General features: G+C 32.8%; 1 protein-coding gene across 1 annotated transcript in view; it reads left to right on the top strand.

Annotated features, from left to right (window-relative positions):
* LOC114332117 (homeobox protein rough-like) overlaps positions 1-14,726 on the top strand; it is a 45,880-nt gene extending 31,154 nt beyond the window's left edge. The window contains exons 2-3 of the mRNA XM_028281849.2: positions 5,983-6,217; positions 14,482-14,726. Coding sequence (XP_028137650.1) covers positions 5,983-6,217; positions 14,482-14,656 — 410 coding nt within the window. The 3' untranslated portion in view covers positions 14,657-14,726. The remainder of the gene's footprint in view (positions 1-5,982; positions 6,218-14,481) is intronic.
* The last annotated feature ends 2,353 nt before the right edge of the window (positions 14,727-17,079 follow it).

Genomic DNA, 17,079 nt, shown 5'->3' with positions numbered 1-17,079 from the left:
TCTTGTTAAACAATATCCCCTATAAACAAAGCAGAAGGGTGCCGGGCGAAATTTTTGGGCAGAAATTGTTTAATATTTGTTTTAACAAATCCAAAACATCACCCTTTTGCCCGAGAAAATATGTTTTTAGCATTTTTGGGTCATCTTAAATAAAAAAGATCTGTCATTTTATTAAAACTTAAGAGTTTTCAAGCACCGCAAATGCATATTTCCGCATTTTTCAGATTTTAAATCGCTTATAACTCGAAAACTATCAACTTTTCAGAAATATGACAAGATACCTTTATTGTTTATAATTACCCAAATAAACCTAAAAATACATTTTTCGATGCAAAAAAGTAATTTTGAATTTGCTTAAAAAATTGTTTCACCCGGCACCCTTCTGATTTGTTTAAAGGGGACATTTTTGAACAGGAATCCGCAAAGAAATCGAGTCAGAAACATTTTTCATACGAAAGTGGCTTCACACATGGACTAATATGTAAAAGAAAACCAATACAAACTAATAATATCTGATTGTTTTTTGGTTAGGTACTGTATACTTTTCTGTAAATTTGCCTGGTACAATAAATAAAATATAAATTCATTGTGTATTTAGTCCATTAAAATGTTACATTTTTTAGGCCGTACCTTGCATTTCTTAGAGGAGTCAATTTTATTTCTTTAATGTGTAGGGGGGATCAGTAGAAGCTTAAGTTCAAGTTTTTGGGGTCGCCATCCTTGTCCCCCGGTCGCCATCTTGGAAATGGGTGCAAAGGGGTTCCGCGCTATATCTCGTAAACTACCAACCCTACGGAAAATCTAATTAAACATAAAATGTAGCAAATTAAATTTTCCACAATTTTGTTTCTATTACTTTTTATCGTCAAGTGACCAACAAAAAAGATATAACCAAAAATATGTAAATTTTTTTTAACAAGTTTCCTTTTGGATGTTATAACTTTTTTTCATTTCATTTTAAAATAAAATAATCGTTATAGCAATTTTGTAGTGCGTTTTTCAGCGAAAAATTTCCACTATAAAGTTGTTTAATTCTATTTATTTATATAGGTTTTACAGCGCTCCAAACTTGATTAGATTCTCGAATGCTCACAGGGATACAATAAAAACAAAAGTTAGGCTTACTTTTCTATCTATATATATTTTGATTCATACAATTTATTATGATTTTAACATTCCTATGCTATAATTAATCTGTTTTTGACCTTTCTTCCCACTATAAAACTTATAACTGTAAGCATATATAGAAAAGGCCCAAGAAGTTGTTTGAGGACAAATTCGCCGCTTCAGAAGAAGAATGACGCAACCGCAAAATGCAAAATTCTTAAACAGAGCAAAAAAACGATTTTTGGTATCAAAATCATAAAGTGATAAAAATTAGCCATTCACCACACCGTGGTCAGGATCTCGAGATATAAGCGTTTTTTTTTTGGGTGTGCCGCTTGTATATGAAGTAACATAACTTTTTTCCTATTAAATATTTTGACTTAAAATTTTCCAAAAAACTTCTTCATGAACTATATTTTATTGTTATGTTGGTTAAAATTATAAACTAAAAAGTTTGTCACTCAACTTTTTTAAGTAAACATGAAACTAACGAAATATGATGACAAAATGTTAATAAATTAACAACTCCTTTTTTAATGTGTTTAAACATATTGGACAAATTTCATTGTTATCTACATACTTCAAAGATGACATAGTAAAATTTTTAAAGGGAAATATTTACAGCGACCAAAGATACAGCGAGGTAAATTTGAAGAATCATCAAAATTGATTTTTGGCATTCTTGTATAAAATTTATTTTTTTAACATGTTCCACCAACTCTAGATAAAAATAAACTTCATATTCGGATTCAGCGACCTCGAAAACATAAAAATGTACCAAAATTGATCATTCACCTTAAATTTGATTTTCGTGGTTGGCATAACGGTTAATGCCGCTCGTCTAGTATATATGTAGATAGAAAAGCATTATTTTTCTACGAGAATTCGAGAATCTGGTCAAGTTTGGAGCGCTGTAAAACCTAGATCATAAATAAAATTAAAGAACTTTATAGTGAAAATTGCTTATTGAAAAATCCTCTACAAAATCGCTTTGATGTTATTTTACTGTGAAATGAACGTAAAAAAAGTTATAACCTCCAAAAGGAAATTTCTTACAAAATTTTCCCTTATTTTTGTTTATAACTTTTTTGTTGGTCACTTTACGATAAAAAGTAATAAATACAAAATTGTAGAAAATTTAATTTGCTTCATTTTATGTGAAATTAAATTTTCTGTAGGGTAGCTAGTTTACGAGATACAGCGCGAAAGCCCTTTGCACCTCTTTTTCCAAGATGGAGGCCGGGGGACAAAGGCCTCAACCCCAAAAACTTGAACTTAAGCTTCTACTGAACCCCCCTACACATTAAAAAAAATAAAATTGACTCCTCTAAGAAATGCACACTAAATGTAACATTTCAATGGACTAATTGTTTTGATGTTATTATCAGTATATTTTGAAAACAGCAGTATTGCAAATTGTTACTGAGAATATTTTAAAAATTAGGAATTTATATTTTGAATGCTAATTAAATTTTTAGACATCTTCAATTTTGTAGAAAGGAAACTGAGGAATTTAAAATAAATAATCATAGTACAAAATGCTAATTAACATGTTATCTTTTCTACATTAGTTTCAATGCAAGGTGTTTGTTGCAAACTTATTAAATCTGAAAATTATTAAAAACAAAAGACGTACATCTTTGAAACACACTCAGTGATCAAAAGATCTAAAGTTACTGGTTTGGAAGACCACTCGTACGAAAACAAACAAATGAAATAGAGAATGCGGAAAAATCCCCTTACGAACAATTCACACATCCACTACTTCGGGCTGGGAAAAATTTTTTGAATAGAATCAAAGATCCAAACACCAGTTCTTAGAAATGTGTTTCACCCTCTTCAATCTCTCTGGGCTCATCAGTGAAGATGAGAGGTTGAATATCTTCATGTTGTTTTTTGATTGGAATGTGCCTGAAGATATTCAACCTCTCATTTTCACTGATGAGCCCAGAGAGGTTGAAGAGCGCGAAACACATTTCTAAGAACTGGTGTTTGGATCTTTGATTCTATTCAAAAAATTTTTCCCAGCCCGAAGTAGTGGATGTGTGAATTGTTCGTAAGGGGATTTTTCCGCATTCTTTATTTCATTTGTTTGTTTTCTGAAAATTATTTTAATTAAATGGACATCTGAAAAGTACTACTACTTAAAATATAGTAGAGAGAAATAAATTTGATTTGGCTCGAAGCTCGGCTCGCAAGAAACAAACCGGCTTGAGCTCGAAGCTCGGCTCGTCAAACGTAACCGAGCCTCGAGCCAAGCCGAGCTAAGCTCGAGCTTGTGACCATCCCTAATTATGCATTCTCTTTCTTGTGCTCTTTTCTTCCATTGTCTTACATTCATGGTTTTCACGTCGTCTTCCATGTCATCCAACCTTCTCGTTACGCGGCCTGCCTTCCTTTTTTCGTCTTCCTATGGGCATCCATTGTATTATTTTCCTTGCTGTTTTTGTATCTTCTTGCCTCTGGACATGTCCCAGCCATGACAACCTTTCACAAATCTTACATTATCACAGTGGCGTGCTGGAACTTTTCAAGCGGCCCGGGATTTTATAGAAAAGCGGCCTCCCATCCTCATTTTACCTTTTATTAGCAGGATGTTTTATTCGGTATTTAAAAAAAAACAAAAAAAAATATAAATTATTTTTGAATCAAACATAAAACTTTGAATTCAATGATTTTTTTCTTAATTTGCTATATTTTTTCATTTAAGAATAATAAATCTTACAAATAATAATTGACATGTATGACAATATTGTATGCAGTAAGGCAGAACCCATAATTTCCTAAATCAATTTAATATGAATTTGATTAAGGTAATTAAGGTACAAGTAAAATAAAATTGAGAATTTTTCAATTATCTATTAAGTTCCATTTTAGTAAATCAATTATACACGAGAGTACAAATACAAGTACAGTGCAAATACTTTACTTTAACAATATTTAAAAAAATGTTAATACAACGCAATAAACTAAATATTCTTTTGAAATTATTTTATAAAATAATTACTTAACCCTCGATCAATAATTTTCGCATTAAAATAGACTTTTGAGCAAATTCGTCAATTATTTAATCATTTTTAAGCTCATACAAAGCTTCTTTTTCTATAGCCATTAGCATAAAAATGATCTTGTGTTAAAGTACTTCTTAACCGATTTTTTATTTATTTCAATGTTGAAAAGCTTTTCTCGCAAGATACTTGTGTCACTGAAAGAGTTAATAAATGCATTATATTAAACTATTTAAATTTGGATAAGCACGCACTGACATAAGTTGTACTTACGCAAAACAGCGTAACAGCAAGCTATACACACGGAGGTGAGGTTTTCACGATATCAACATTGTCATTTCTTACTTCATGTTCATTATCACTTGGATTATTAATATCATCCTTCATATTTTCTGTAGGCTGAACATATTCAACATTAACTAAATCTTGTATACTCTCAGTATTTTGCAAAATCCAATTTTAATACAATCCATTTATCAGCAAAATCCATGAGTTCTCTAATTGTAGTAGGAGATATGGTAGGATAAAACTTTCTTAATTGTTCAGTAAATGATTTAAATGACATCAAAGGTAGGTATACCATTTTTTATTGTATCAAAATTTCTAGGATGTAGAGTGCTTATATCATCATAAAACGATTTGATTTGTCTTCATCAAATCGTTTTTAGATACTTTCAATAATTCGGCCAAAAATGAGCAAGACGTTTTTCCATTTTTTAATTCTGCAGAGTACATACATGTTTGAAGGAAATTGGAAAACCATAAATATACTTGTATGTATGAAAATAAATAATATTATCTGTAGCAATCTATTTATGTATTATAGACTATAGAGTCTTATTCATTTACTTAAACTGCATTTCACAATCAAAAAAATTTGATTTTTTAAAATGTTTTATTAATATTATTAGCAAAATTAACATCCAATTAGAAATTAAAAAAATATTTTTTTGTTACATCGAAAAATTTTTGTGAAAACCTATTTGACCGGCCTCAAGAGGCCGCGGCCTCTCGGTGTTTGCACCGATTCATTTATATGACCAGCACGCCACTGCATTATCATACCGTTGATTTAATTCATTAACCGCGTCGTTTCTCCTGATTCTTCATCTGCCGTCTTCCTCTTGCACCGATCCATATATTTTTCTCAGTATCTTTCTCTCGAATGTCCTAAGTTGGGTTACGGGCCTAATCAATGATATGTAGATAGTCATTTTGCTTCTTTTGTCTAATAATTTCGACGTCATCAATCTTTTATTAGCATGGCATGTACGATTCCCACTGGAAATACTTGCATTAATTTGGCTAATTACGGAATTCTTCTGATTGATTTCTATGTCAGATATGTGTGGACATCCACACGTTCAATGGTAGGTATAGTTGTCTATTGCGATATTATTTTCATTGTCAGATATTCTTTTGACGGTCACGTAGTTCGTTTTTGTTTCGTTTCTTTTAAACCCACTATTTCGTGCATCAGGATCAATTTCTTTGAACGCTTACATTAGTCGTTGCTTAATGCTTCCATTAGCCGTATGCAGTAATTTGTACTGTTTTGGTATCTATATGGCAGTTTAAATTGGTTTTTCCGATGACTGCTTCAGGAATTAACATTTATGAAATGAATTTCGACTCAATTCAAGCTTTCTGCTTAACCCAGGTATAACATACCAAAAGGCACCGCCAGGAAAACATTCCACTTTGCGGTTCAGAGAGCCCATATGAAACGAGTCTTTGTACTCTATGCAGAGTATGGCATTAACAAAATAAGAAAATCTACGGTTTCGTTTTGATTAAAACGAAACCGTATATTTTCTTATTTAATTAACATTTATATTTTATTATTATAACCATAAACCTTTTCCAGTGGCAAGACGACGTCGAAAGGAAGGTAGGCCAAGACGACAAAGGACCACGTTCAGCAGTGAACAGACTTTGCGTTTGGAGATAGAGTTTCAGAGGTCGGAGTATATTAGCAGGGGGAGAAGATGTGAATTAGCTGAATCGCTGAGACTGTCCGAAACTCAAATCAAAATTTGGTTCCAGAACAGAAGAGCCAAGGATAAAAGGATAGAGAAGGCCCACATTGATCATCATTACAGGTCAGTAAACAATTATAAAATGTTTACAGAACTGTATTTCTTACATGAATAGCTAATAGATAGCTATGTATAGTCGAAAAAATGAAAGAATACCCATGAACGAACATATAAAACACGCTGTATTTTCCTGTCACCGTGTCACAAAGAAAATTGCCCAGCGCAAGTACATGTAATAATAATTATTACATGTACTTGCGTTGTCAATTTTTTGTATGACACGGTGACACGAAAATACAGCGTGTTTTATATGTTCGTTCATGGGTATTCTTTCATTTTTCCTACTGTATTTGATAAATAATTAACACAACATTTTCCAGTCATTCTCTTCAATAATAATAAATAATAATTGGTGCTGATAAGAATAGCATTTTGTAATCATCATCATCAAGGCTTTTCATTCTTGTTGGAATATTTGCCGCTCTTACTTAGAGCTCTCTCATACAATTATTGTGGTGAATCACTCCGCATTCTTCTTTTGCATTGTCAAAGTTTGTTGTTACGTTACAATTTTCTTCCACACATTTCGATATGTGAATAGTTTCCTCCAGTTTCTCACTTTCAGGATCTTGATATTTCTCATGACCTGGTTTTCCCATCTCTCTCCGATCCTTCCCCTTTGCCTTTCATTTTCTGGCTTCCATCTGGTGACCTTCTTAATCAAAATATCGTTTTTTCTTCTCTTTATGTGTGCCCACCATCTCAGTCTCTGCGCTTTAATAAATCTAACTATATCTTCTCCTTTCATTATGTCTATCATTTCATGATTCATTCTTCTTCTCATTTCTCCGTTTTCCGTATCCTTATCGGGCCCATAATCCGTCTGAGGATTTTCCTTTTGAATATTCTTAATTTTTCTTCATCGTTACCTGTGACCTGCGAGGCACAGTGTCTCAGCTGCGTATGTAAGTAATGGGCTTATTGCGACCCTGTATATTTTCAATTTTATATTTCTGGATAAGTTCTTGTCCTTCATAAGCCTATGGTATCTCCAGTTTGTTGCCTGCTAGTATTCGCTCCGTTACTGCTTCACTTCTCTTATTGTTGCCATTTGCAATTATTATGCAAAAGTGTAGTCTTCTATCTTCATTCAATGAACCTAGGGGCGTAACAGAGGCCCCCGCAGCGTGAAGCTTGCGGGGGGCCCCGATCGAGCAGGGGCCCCATCTTGTCGTCTGCTATTATGTAAAAATCTGTTATAGGTATATGATTTTACTTTGTGGGTTTAAATTTAAAAACGTAAATTTCTAAATAGGCATATTCGGCAAGTGAATCATCTCATATCTAGAAAAATATTTTCCGGTCTCACTAACTTTTATGGGTGGCGACAATAAACTATAATGCTTTGTACGTGACTATTCAAAGATTTGAGATTGCAATTTGCCTAATTTTAGAACAATATTTCTAAATCTAGAAATGGGTTTTCTCTTTAATCTTTACCTACGTTTTAGTATTTCGATACGATTATCCAGAGGCGTAACAGAGGCGCCTTGCAGGATGAAGCTTACGGGGGGCCCCAATATGTCAAGTGCCCCATCTTGTTGTCTAATATATGTAAAAAGGTGTTGTTATATTATTTGCATACATACATTTTTTTAAGAAGTGCAGTATTGAAAATGAAGTTGTCCATCCGAATTAATAAAATTGTAGATATATTCGCTGATAGTAGATAGTGCACGAAGAAAGTTGTTCATCTCATAGAATAATACTTATGTAACCATTTAGTAATCTTTGTTCTATTTTATTCTATACCAATAAAGATGAAAAATGTAAGTCGTCATAAAAAATGCATGATTACACCAATGCTCAGTAAATGAGAGTTTTGGAGTGAAATTATCAGCGTCGCGACGGACGTATTTGCTTGACAATTTGGATTTAGGTTCTAGTTACACTCCACTTCAAAGTTGGATTTATGCCGTTGGTTGCTTTTACTTCGGGGGTGACACCACTCTTTGGGGTGAAAAACATACGTTTAAAATAATCCCGGAAATGTATAAATTGACTAATTATAAGCAACTTTTGTTCTATAGAGTTTCTTTTTCTATGTTAATACTTTTCAAGTCATTTGCCAGTGAAAATGTTTATTTTTCAACAAAAAAAACAACAATGTTTTCAGACGGGTTTTTCGTAAATAACTCAAAAAAAAGTATTTATCGAATTAAATATTAGATATCGAAGAAATATTTGTAGCAAAAATGTAGCTTATAAGATATAAAAAATGGTGTACTTATTCATGAAGTCTATCGACACAATAAAAGCACAGTTGAAACTCATGAAAAATTATTCTTATTCGTCCAATTCCAAATCGAATATTTCAACCTGAAATAACCAAAACATGAAGCAATTTTCGGGGAAAACTAATTAAAACTTTTTTTAAATGTTGCAGAAAAGCTTTATTTTTATTTTTTTTTATAAGTTTCTAGCATCAAAACTATACGAATTACGTTCAAAATAAAGTTGGTCCCTTTTTGTTAAAAAAAAAATCGTCAAAATCTGCCCCTATTTCGCACCCCAAATAAAATTTATTATAACGCTTTACCATTTACTTTAAATATTTATTGTTTATATGATCTGTAAGTTTGATTGGTTCGAAGTTCTTATTTTTGAAAAAAAATTGATTTCATAGTAAAAACAGTTTTTTTATTTTGGAAAATGCTTTTTTTCGAAATAACTTAAAAAGTATTAGTGATACGAAAAATCTCAAAGAGTAAAGAAATGTAGGTCATGCTTTTATAAATATTTTGGATTTTTTTTTGTTTTTCTGTAAGACAAAAATTGGTTAAGATATCTCTGTTTAAAATTTGCATATACTCGTGATTAGTGACTCGTTCAAGCCCTTTAACTAGAACCCTTTTAAAAATAGGCACTTTAAACCGGTGAAACTTACAGGTCATATAAAAAATTAGGTAATTTGTAAGGCGATAATGATTAGTTTCATTTGGGGTGCTAAATAGGGGGAGATTTTCACAAATTTTTTTTACCAAAAAATGGGATTAACTGTATTTTTAGCGTAACTGGCTTAGTTTTGATGCTAGAAACTTTTGTAAAAAATAAAGCTTATTTTAAACACTTTAAAAAAGTTCTGAGTTTCCCTGAAAAGTATTTCATTTTTTAGTTATTTCACGTTGAAATATTCGATTTGGTATTTGACGAATAAGAAAAACTTTTCAAGAGCTACAACTTTTCTTTTACTGAGTCGATAGACTTCATTTTTGTTAACAATATTCTTTTCGATCGAATACTTACTCTGAACTATTTGCGAAACATCGACTAAAAACGTGGTTTCTTTGTTGAACAATAAACATTTTTACTCATAAACAACTCGAAAAGTCTTGAGTTGACCACTTCGGTGGTGACACTGAAAATTACACGGTATCGTCATATTTTACGTTGATTTACTGGTCTGTAACACATAATTATAGGTATTTGTTACACATGTCGCATTTAGTAATTTTTTAAAGGGGGCCCCATTTCCAATTCTGCGGGAGGGCCCCGACGGAGTTTGTTACGCCACTGAATGAACCCATGTCATTACTTTTTCCTATTTTCGTTGGTACGACTTTTTCTTTACTAATTGAAGAGTTTATTCAAAGTTTTTAAAACAAACAAATAATATCCGTTTCCACTAATTACTACTAATTAACCTCAGATTCCCATAATATTTCAATTGATAAATATCTTTCTTGTATCATTTGGAAACACCTGTGTTGCCAGAATTGTTTCACATCTCAATGGCCCCTTTAAACTCTTCTAATTGTTATTCTTAGTGGAAATTGTCATGCAAATGCGACATAACAACCCTTATTATACTTACCATTAGTGGGGTACTTAAAAATACAAATGAATTTAGTGTAATAGCCAGATATGTTAAACGATGTGGATAAAAAGGTAGGGAGCCCACGTGTATGTTTGCCTAAGCTGTACCTATGGGTGAGATTTAACATGTTTGATTAGGAGATCAATGATAAGTGTACATTTATCTCTTTTTGGGGGTTGTAAAGTGTGGTAGTAAAAAATTTAAATTGTGAAGGATAAAATTTAACCGGAAAAGACAAATAAATATGTAGTAAAAAGTTATAGTTAATTAATTAATATTTAAAAAAACATAGCAAACTACCAAAAAGAAGTTGTAATATATTTAAGTAATAATAGACACATTAATAAATATCTTTTTCTGCAAACGTATTAAAAATGCAATTTTTAGCACTCCATAGGAGCCTTAAAAATGTCACTTTAAAGCACTGGGTGCTTTAAAACTTTTAAGGCACTGCAGATGTCACTTTAAAGCACTGGGTGCTTTAAAAAATTTAAGGCACTGCAGTTAAAAGTGACATGTCAAATTTTGAAAGCAAACGTCAAAATATTTATATTTCATTTATGTATTAACATTAATATTAATAGTAAAATTTGCGCAATTTGAAAAATGAATTTTTCTATGGCCGTCCTAAAAGAGCCACTTTTACGCACGCATTTCGTTTCCGAAAGTTGCACTTTCCCGCACGGCGTGCGTGAACGTAAATTTTCAGGCACGGCGCGCGGGAAAGTAAAATACCTACCTTGTAATATGGCATTATAGTATATTATAATACATGCAATAAACTAATATTCACATATAATTTACTACTTTATTTCAAATTTATCTTATTGTGTTCATGTTTTAATGAAATTAGCGCGATTATTTCATTCATAGGAGATTCTGACCAATAGAAAGCTACAGAAATAAAAATTAAACTGATAATTTTTGATAATTTCACGTCGTCAAGTATATTACGTCATATGCCCTTCGTTGCTATGAAAAAATACATTCAATGAAATGAATGGAAATTAATGTTTTAAAAATTATAAAAGTGATGACTTTCAACCGTCAAATATTTATAACTACTGTGTGTTTAATTGTACTAATTTGTACTTACATAAATAAATTACAATAAAATTTTGGTTTTGAACAGTTGTATTCACGAAATAATCGCAACAAATTGCACTCGATCTCTAAAATTAATGTAGAATTTTAGAGTTCTTGTGCGATTACTACTGATAATTCGATGAAATAAAATTATTTTGACATAGATAATATTTAAAAGTCAGATCAGTAGACAATTACAATGGTTTTGAATCGTCGTCATGGAAACCAATATCGTCGTCCTGGTAAGGGAGTTTGACTATTGCATAACGCAATTTTTGAAGATTTTTGACCGCCCCCCCCCCCCAACCTGCGTTACGTAATACTTAAACGGTCCCTAACCCATTATATTGAAAGTTTGGTTTTGACAACCTTGTCAAAGAATTAATTTGTGTATTTTCATTTCTAAATAAAAATTTATATAACTCTATTTTTTGTGGCTTTTTTCCAAACGTACGGCCCTAGAAAAAATATTGTTCCTAACTCATGCGGAAAGTGTCTTCCCCGCACTCGACTGCTTGCCCGAACTCCGCCATCGCGTCGTTCGGGTCAACGGCAGTCTCGTGCGTGAAAGTATCACTTTCCGCACTAGTTAGGAAATAGTATATTGTGCAACAAGTGCAGAAAGGTACTAATTTCTCACGAGTTTGAAAAGTTGCGGTACGAGCGCAAGCGAGTGCCGCAATTCAAACGAGTGAGAAATTACCTTTCTGCACGTGTTTCACACTATACTTTTTCTACAAGCACAGTTTTTCCTAAAAATAAAAATCACAATTTCCAAACGACGATTAATTATAATAGGTACCTATGTGATACATTTTAAACTGTATTTAATTAATACCTACTAATCAATTTAAATTCCTTATACCTAAATAAATTGCACAGAAATCAGTTAAAAAATTAATGCACTGCCTTAATTGGTTTAAATTTAAACAATTATTACACATTATTGACATTATATTTATGCAGTCACGGATTTACACAAAACCTACTTCATTCGACGTCTCTTGCACAGGTTGCTAAATCCTTATTGGTTATTTGATAATTATAAAATGTTTAATAAGAATAAAATTGTAAAATAAAACAGTTGTAACATCCATAATTCAGTTTCTATGCTATAGTTAAATATAATAATTGTCTTATAGGTTATATGTTTGTCTAAGGTTTAACCACGGATGTAAACAGAATATAACGTTACTCAGAATGCGGTAGTCCACGGATGTAAACAGAATATAACGTTACTCAGAATGAGGTAGTCAACTGTGCAGAAAAGAACTTTGCGGCACAGAAACGTCACTTTGCGGCACAGAAACGTCACTTTTCTGCACACTAATGTCAAATATCTTATACTGTGAGAAAATATCAAGTTTGCTAACATAAAACCGTGCAGAAAAGTGCACTTTGAATAGTGGTTGTAGAAAAATATCAATTCTCGCACTGCAGTTTTACCGGTTGTAGAAAAAATATTGTATGATATACGTGTTAAAAGTACATTTTTAAGGCACTCATGTGAATTGCAGAATTCTCTTCGCTCATTCTACAAACCTTCACATGCTGTTTTTTTAACACTTATATCATAAATAACTATTATCCACTGTTATCTTCTATTAATTTTTTGGCTGATATTTTAACTATTCTCAAACAAAACATGAATTTGAATATTAATAAAAGCCGGAAAGTCATTACTGCACATAATGATTAGTGAAAATATCATGTTTCTTCATATTTTCATATTTAGCATATAAAACTGTGGAAAATAATGTTACCTACCTTTACTCTTCTAAAAAATATTCTACATTCTATTCTAAGTACACATGCGGACAACTGAGGCTGATGATGAAGTAGAGCAAATATTATATAAAATATTGAAGGAGAATATTTCTTCTTCTTCCTCTATTGATACTTCTATTCTCTATGGAAGGTGTGGTACTCCATCATTTACCCGCTCGTCCGATACTTCTTCCGCCTATTGATGATCTTCCCCCTTTGCTATTTTGACCTTAGGGGTCTCCTCATTCTGTTTAAGTGGTTATTTGATTCTTTTTTATTTTTCCTACTTAGTGTTCATTCGTTTATACACTGTACGTTACATTTTCTTCTAATGTTTTCACTCATCTTTGGATATCTCAGCTTATTTTCTGTAATTCTTCTCAGTACTCTCGCCTCTGCCGTTTCCAGTAGTCTTTGTGTTATGGCTGTATCGGGTCATGTTTCTGATGCATATGTCATTATTGATCTTACACTGGCTTTATGAATTCTTGACTTAATATGCCGGTTTCGCTATAAAATGTTATTAAGGTATCCTGCCAATCTATTTGCTTTTTGTACTTAATCTCTCCCTCCTTTGTCCAGGTATTTCCGTTACTTGTTCAATACTAGAAGAGACTATATCGAAGGTTCCAAAAAACATGTAGTCGTGGTTATGGGAGACTGCAAATTATTAACTTGTGGACTTGGCTAACGTAATGTCAGAGGAGAACTCTTGATCCAGATCTAATTTGCCTTGAATCATGAATTTATAATCACAAATACCAATTTGGCTTGGAGGGATTCCTTCTTATCCATATAGGTTCTTTTATTTTTCATGATTTTTATTCCTCTTTGCATCCTCCTTTACTAATACTACTGTAAGTAGTATATATTTTCTTACTTCGGCTTCTCCAACGAGCAGCTATTTTCTTTCTATTTTCATTTTTTGTTCCGTAAGTTACATCTAGTTTTCTTTCTCTTTTCTACTTCTGTTGGAGTTTATCATCCTCTTTACTTTCACTCCAACAGAAGTTCTCTTTTTTGTTACATTTTTATAAGCTAAGCAGTTAGGTTTTCTCCTATGTTAATTTCTGGTCCATGGATTTGGTATCTTCTGGGTGTTTGTTGGAGATAGTCTCTTGTAGTAGTTCTTTTACCTAGTTCTATTGGGTTGATACCAGCCAACGGAAAGTAGTTGTTATCAACTGGAGGACTCTAATGCCCCCTTTTTTGAGCAGGGATCTCTATGTTCCTTTAAAGTGAAATCCTGTAACATCGACCTTAATGTCACAACATTTTTAAAATTCAATATTTTCAACATGAAATCGAATGGTTCATAAACCTTGATATGAGGCTCATTTCAATGATCTTTAAGATATTTTCACTGATGATGATTCGAAAGAAACGAAAACGCTTTGGAATCATTTTTTAATCCTTTTGAATAATTTCAATGAGTCACACATCAGAAGTTTTTACTTTATTATAAGTTTTGTTAAACCATGGTACCTACCTATAGAGCCAACCAGTGGGATTTTCCCTTTTCATTATTTTGTTTTTATATTACCATGCAAACATTGAAAAAAATATAATTTATTAATTAAAAATGTATTTTTTGCAGAAAATTGTTGGGAGTATTTCCAGGAAGCTTATGCCCCATATGTGTTGACGGCCCATGTTACCATGTATCTCCATTGCTACAAACACAGTATCCAATTTCACAGAGCAACACAAGTAGCAGTCCTCAATACGATAACGAAATTAGTAATAGTCAACCAGATACTAGTAACTTGTAATAACTGTAAAACTTAAGATATTATGTAAATTGTGTATATTTGTAAATATATAGTTTTAACATTTCCTAAACCTTAATTTACTTATACTTTTTCGAGTGTGGATCCGACTACAGTTTTTCTACCCAGTATCGGGCTCCGTCTACACCCTTTGTATTTATTTGAGAGCCATATATCATCGAGGGTGCACTGTGCTGGGCAAAGTCTTCATACCCTCAGGTGCTGCACATTTTTGTATTTGCCCACATTCACAGAGTGCGTCGTTCTGTCTTTACATCTGATGAGGTTCTGTTTTAACGGGAAGCGCCGGTGCGTATGCGGTTGACGGTCCGCTAGGGTCATTCCATTCGGTGGTTCTGTGTGTAGGTGGAACAGTTCGGGTGGTTCGACGCTGATGTTTCTCATAAACCTTTTCCTTGATTTAAGCTAGCTGGTTCCCGGCGTTTCTTCAAACCGGTATAATTGATGCCCTTCACCGAAAGCTTGTCTGACCTCCACATATTGCGAGGCCCATCTACGGTCTTCTGGTGATGCGAATCTAGCTGCCCGGTACAGTATGGATAGAGGCATGATATATATAAATAGAAAGGCTATAGATAACAAGATATACTCCGTCTGATTTACTTACCGTTGCACGTCATCCGCGTCATAGCCCGTGACGTCACATGATACCAACACGAAATATTTAGGTGGCAGGTAGTAGGTGTGTTCTTTTTTAGAATCACTTTGCCGAGTATACACTGGCGTTACAGCCACTAGACATATTTTATTATATACGCGTAGAAATAATATGTTTCATTTAATTTGTATAAATGGAGAATAAAGCTTTTTATGATGCACATTTGTTCGGAACACACTGTAACTGTAATCGAACGAGATATTTTGGCATAAATTTGGAACATTTATTTGACAGCTACGGTGATGGCACTTCATATTTGTTTATATTCTTTACTATAAGTATTTGTTTCATTATGTTAACTGTTTTCTATTTCTAAAGTTTTTATTTATTTACATTGAATATTAATTTGTTTTGCTGCATAATGCAATTGTATTTGATTTAAAATGAATTCAAGAATTTTTTGTAATTGGGCAACAATGTCAACTTAGATCTCTAACGTAGATAATGACGTGCAACAGTAAGTCAATTAGATGGACTGTATGTAAAGTCCTTTTCATGAGCATTTTTCAGTGCGCCACAAATGATAGAAAAAAAAGGTAAGTCCGTGATAATATACATTTACGACATTTATTCTAACATGACATTTTAGTTAAATCTGACAGTTGTCACATTTTATTTGCAATTTGGCATAAAAACAAATTAATTGTGTTTATTGCATTTATAAAATAGTATTTTCTTTTATTTGTATAGTCTTATAAATTGTACACATTATATTCGTAGATCTATTATATAATTCGTAAATAACTTTTTTCGATTATAGCGCCATCTATAGACAACTAGAATAAATGTTATAAATGTCTGTAATCACAGACGTGTCTTTTTTCTGTCACATACAATTTTATGCGTTAGAAAGAAATCGAAAAACTGTGACGCACTAAAAAATGTTCACGAAAAGGACTCTAGTATCTTTCCGTAGCGCAAATACGTCCGAGTTGGGACATGATGACGTAACTGGAGACCTGAATTCTTGTTAAAGTTAAATGGGATTTGTATGCATTCTGTGATGAAATTATTCAATTAGCAAAATAATATTAAATGACTTTTTTGTGTTATTTGTTTTTAAAAGACACCTCACTTTTAAGAAGATAAAATACACTTAGCTTACAACCGCGAACGATTCAAACTAATCGGACATTACGAACTCGCAGGTCTCCAGTTACGTCACGACTCCCCTCTCTTCAGGATGCGCAATATATTATCTTGTTATTTATAGTATCATGGATAGAGGGGTAGATTTCATACAGCTAATAGTTATTCTACACGTTTCATTTTATACAGTGGTGACTTGGGGCAAGGGCGGATCCAGGACAGATTTTCGGGAGGGGCCATGAACTTTAAGCTCACCGGGCTCTGGGGGAAATTTTTTAGAAATTGGGGTCAAAATGGTGAGTATTAAGGCACTTTTCACACACTTTTGAGTGCCATAGACATTCAAAACTTATCGTTATTAAAGTATTTTTATTTGTCTAGCTCAGTCTGCAAATACTTAAATTTGGATAATTTTTTTTAAATCTCTCAGAGGGGGCCATGGCCCCCTCCCTGGACCCGCCCTTGACTTGGGGGTGTCTGGTGTCTAGATCTACCCCACACGGGACAAACCTATTCCCCTGCTGAGAAACATAAGACCTTAGCTGTTGACTTCAAGACCTGTGGATTTGCACCAAACTTGCTCCCTACAAATTTTCGGAGGTTGTTTCTCGTAATAACCTTTTGTCTTGTATTCTGACAGTGGAATTTATATGTTAGT

Source organism: Diabrotica virgifera, chromosome 2 (assembly GCF_917563875.1).
Source record: "Diabrotica virgifera virgifera chromosome 2, PGI_DIABVI_V3a".
Lineage (NCBI taxonomy): Eukaryota > Metazoa > Arthropoda > Insecta > Coleoptera > Chrysomelidae > Diabrotica > Diabrotica virgifera.
The sequence above is the reverse complement of the archived record's forward strand: the minus strand, read 5'-3'. Positions and strand labels throughout refer to the sequence as shown.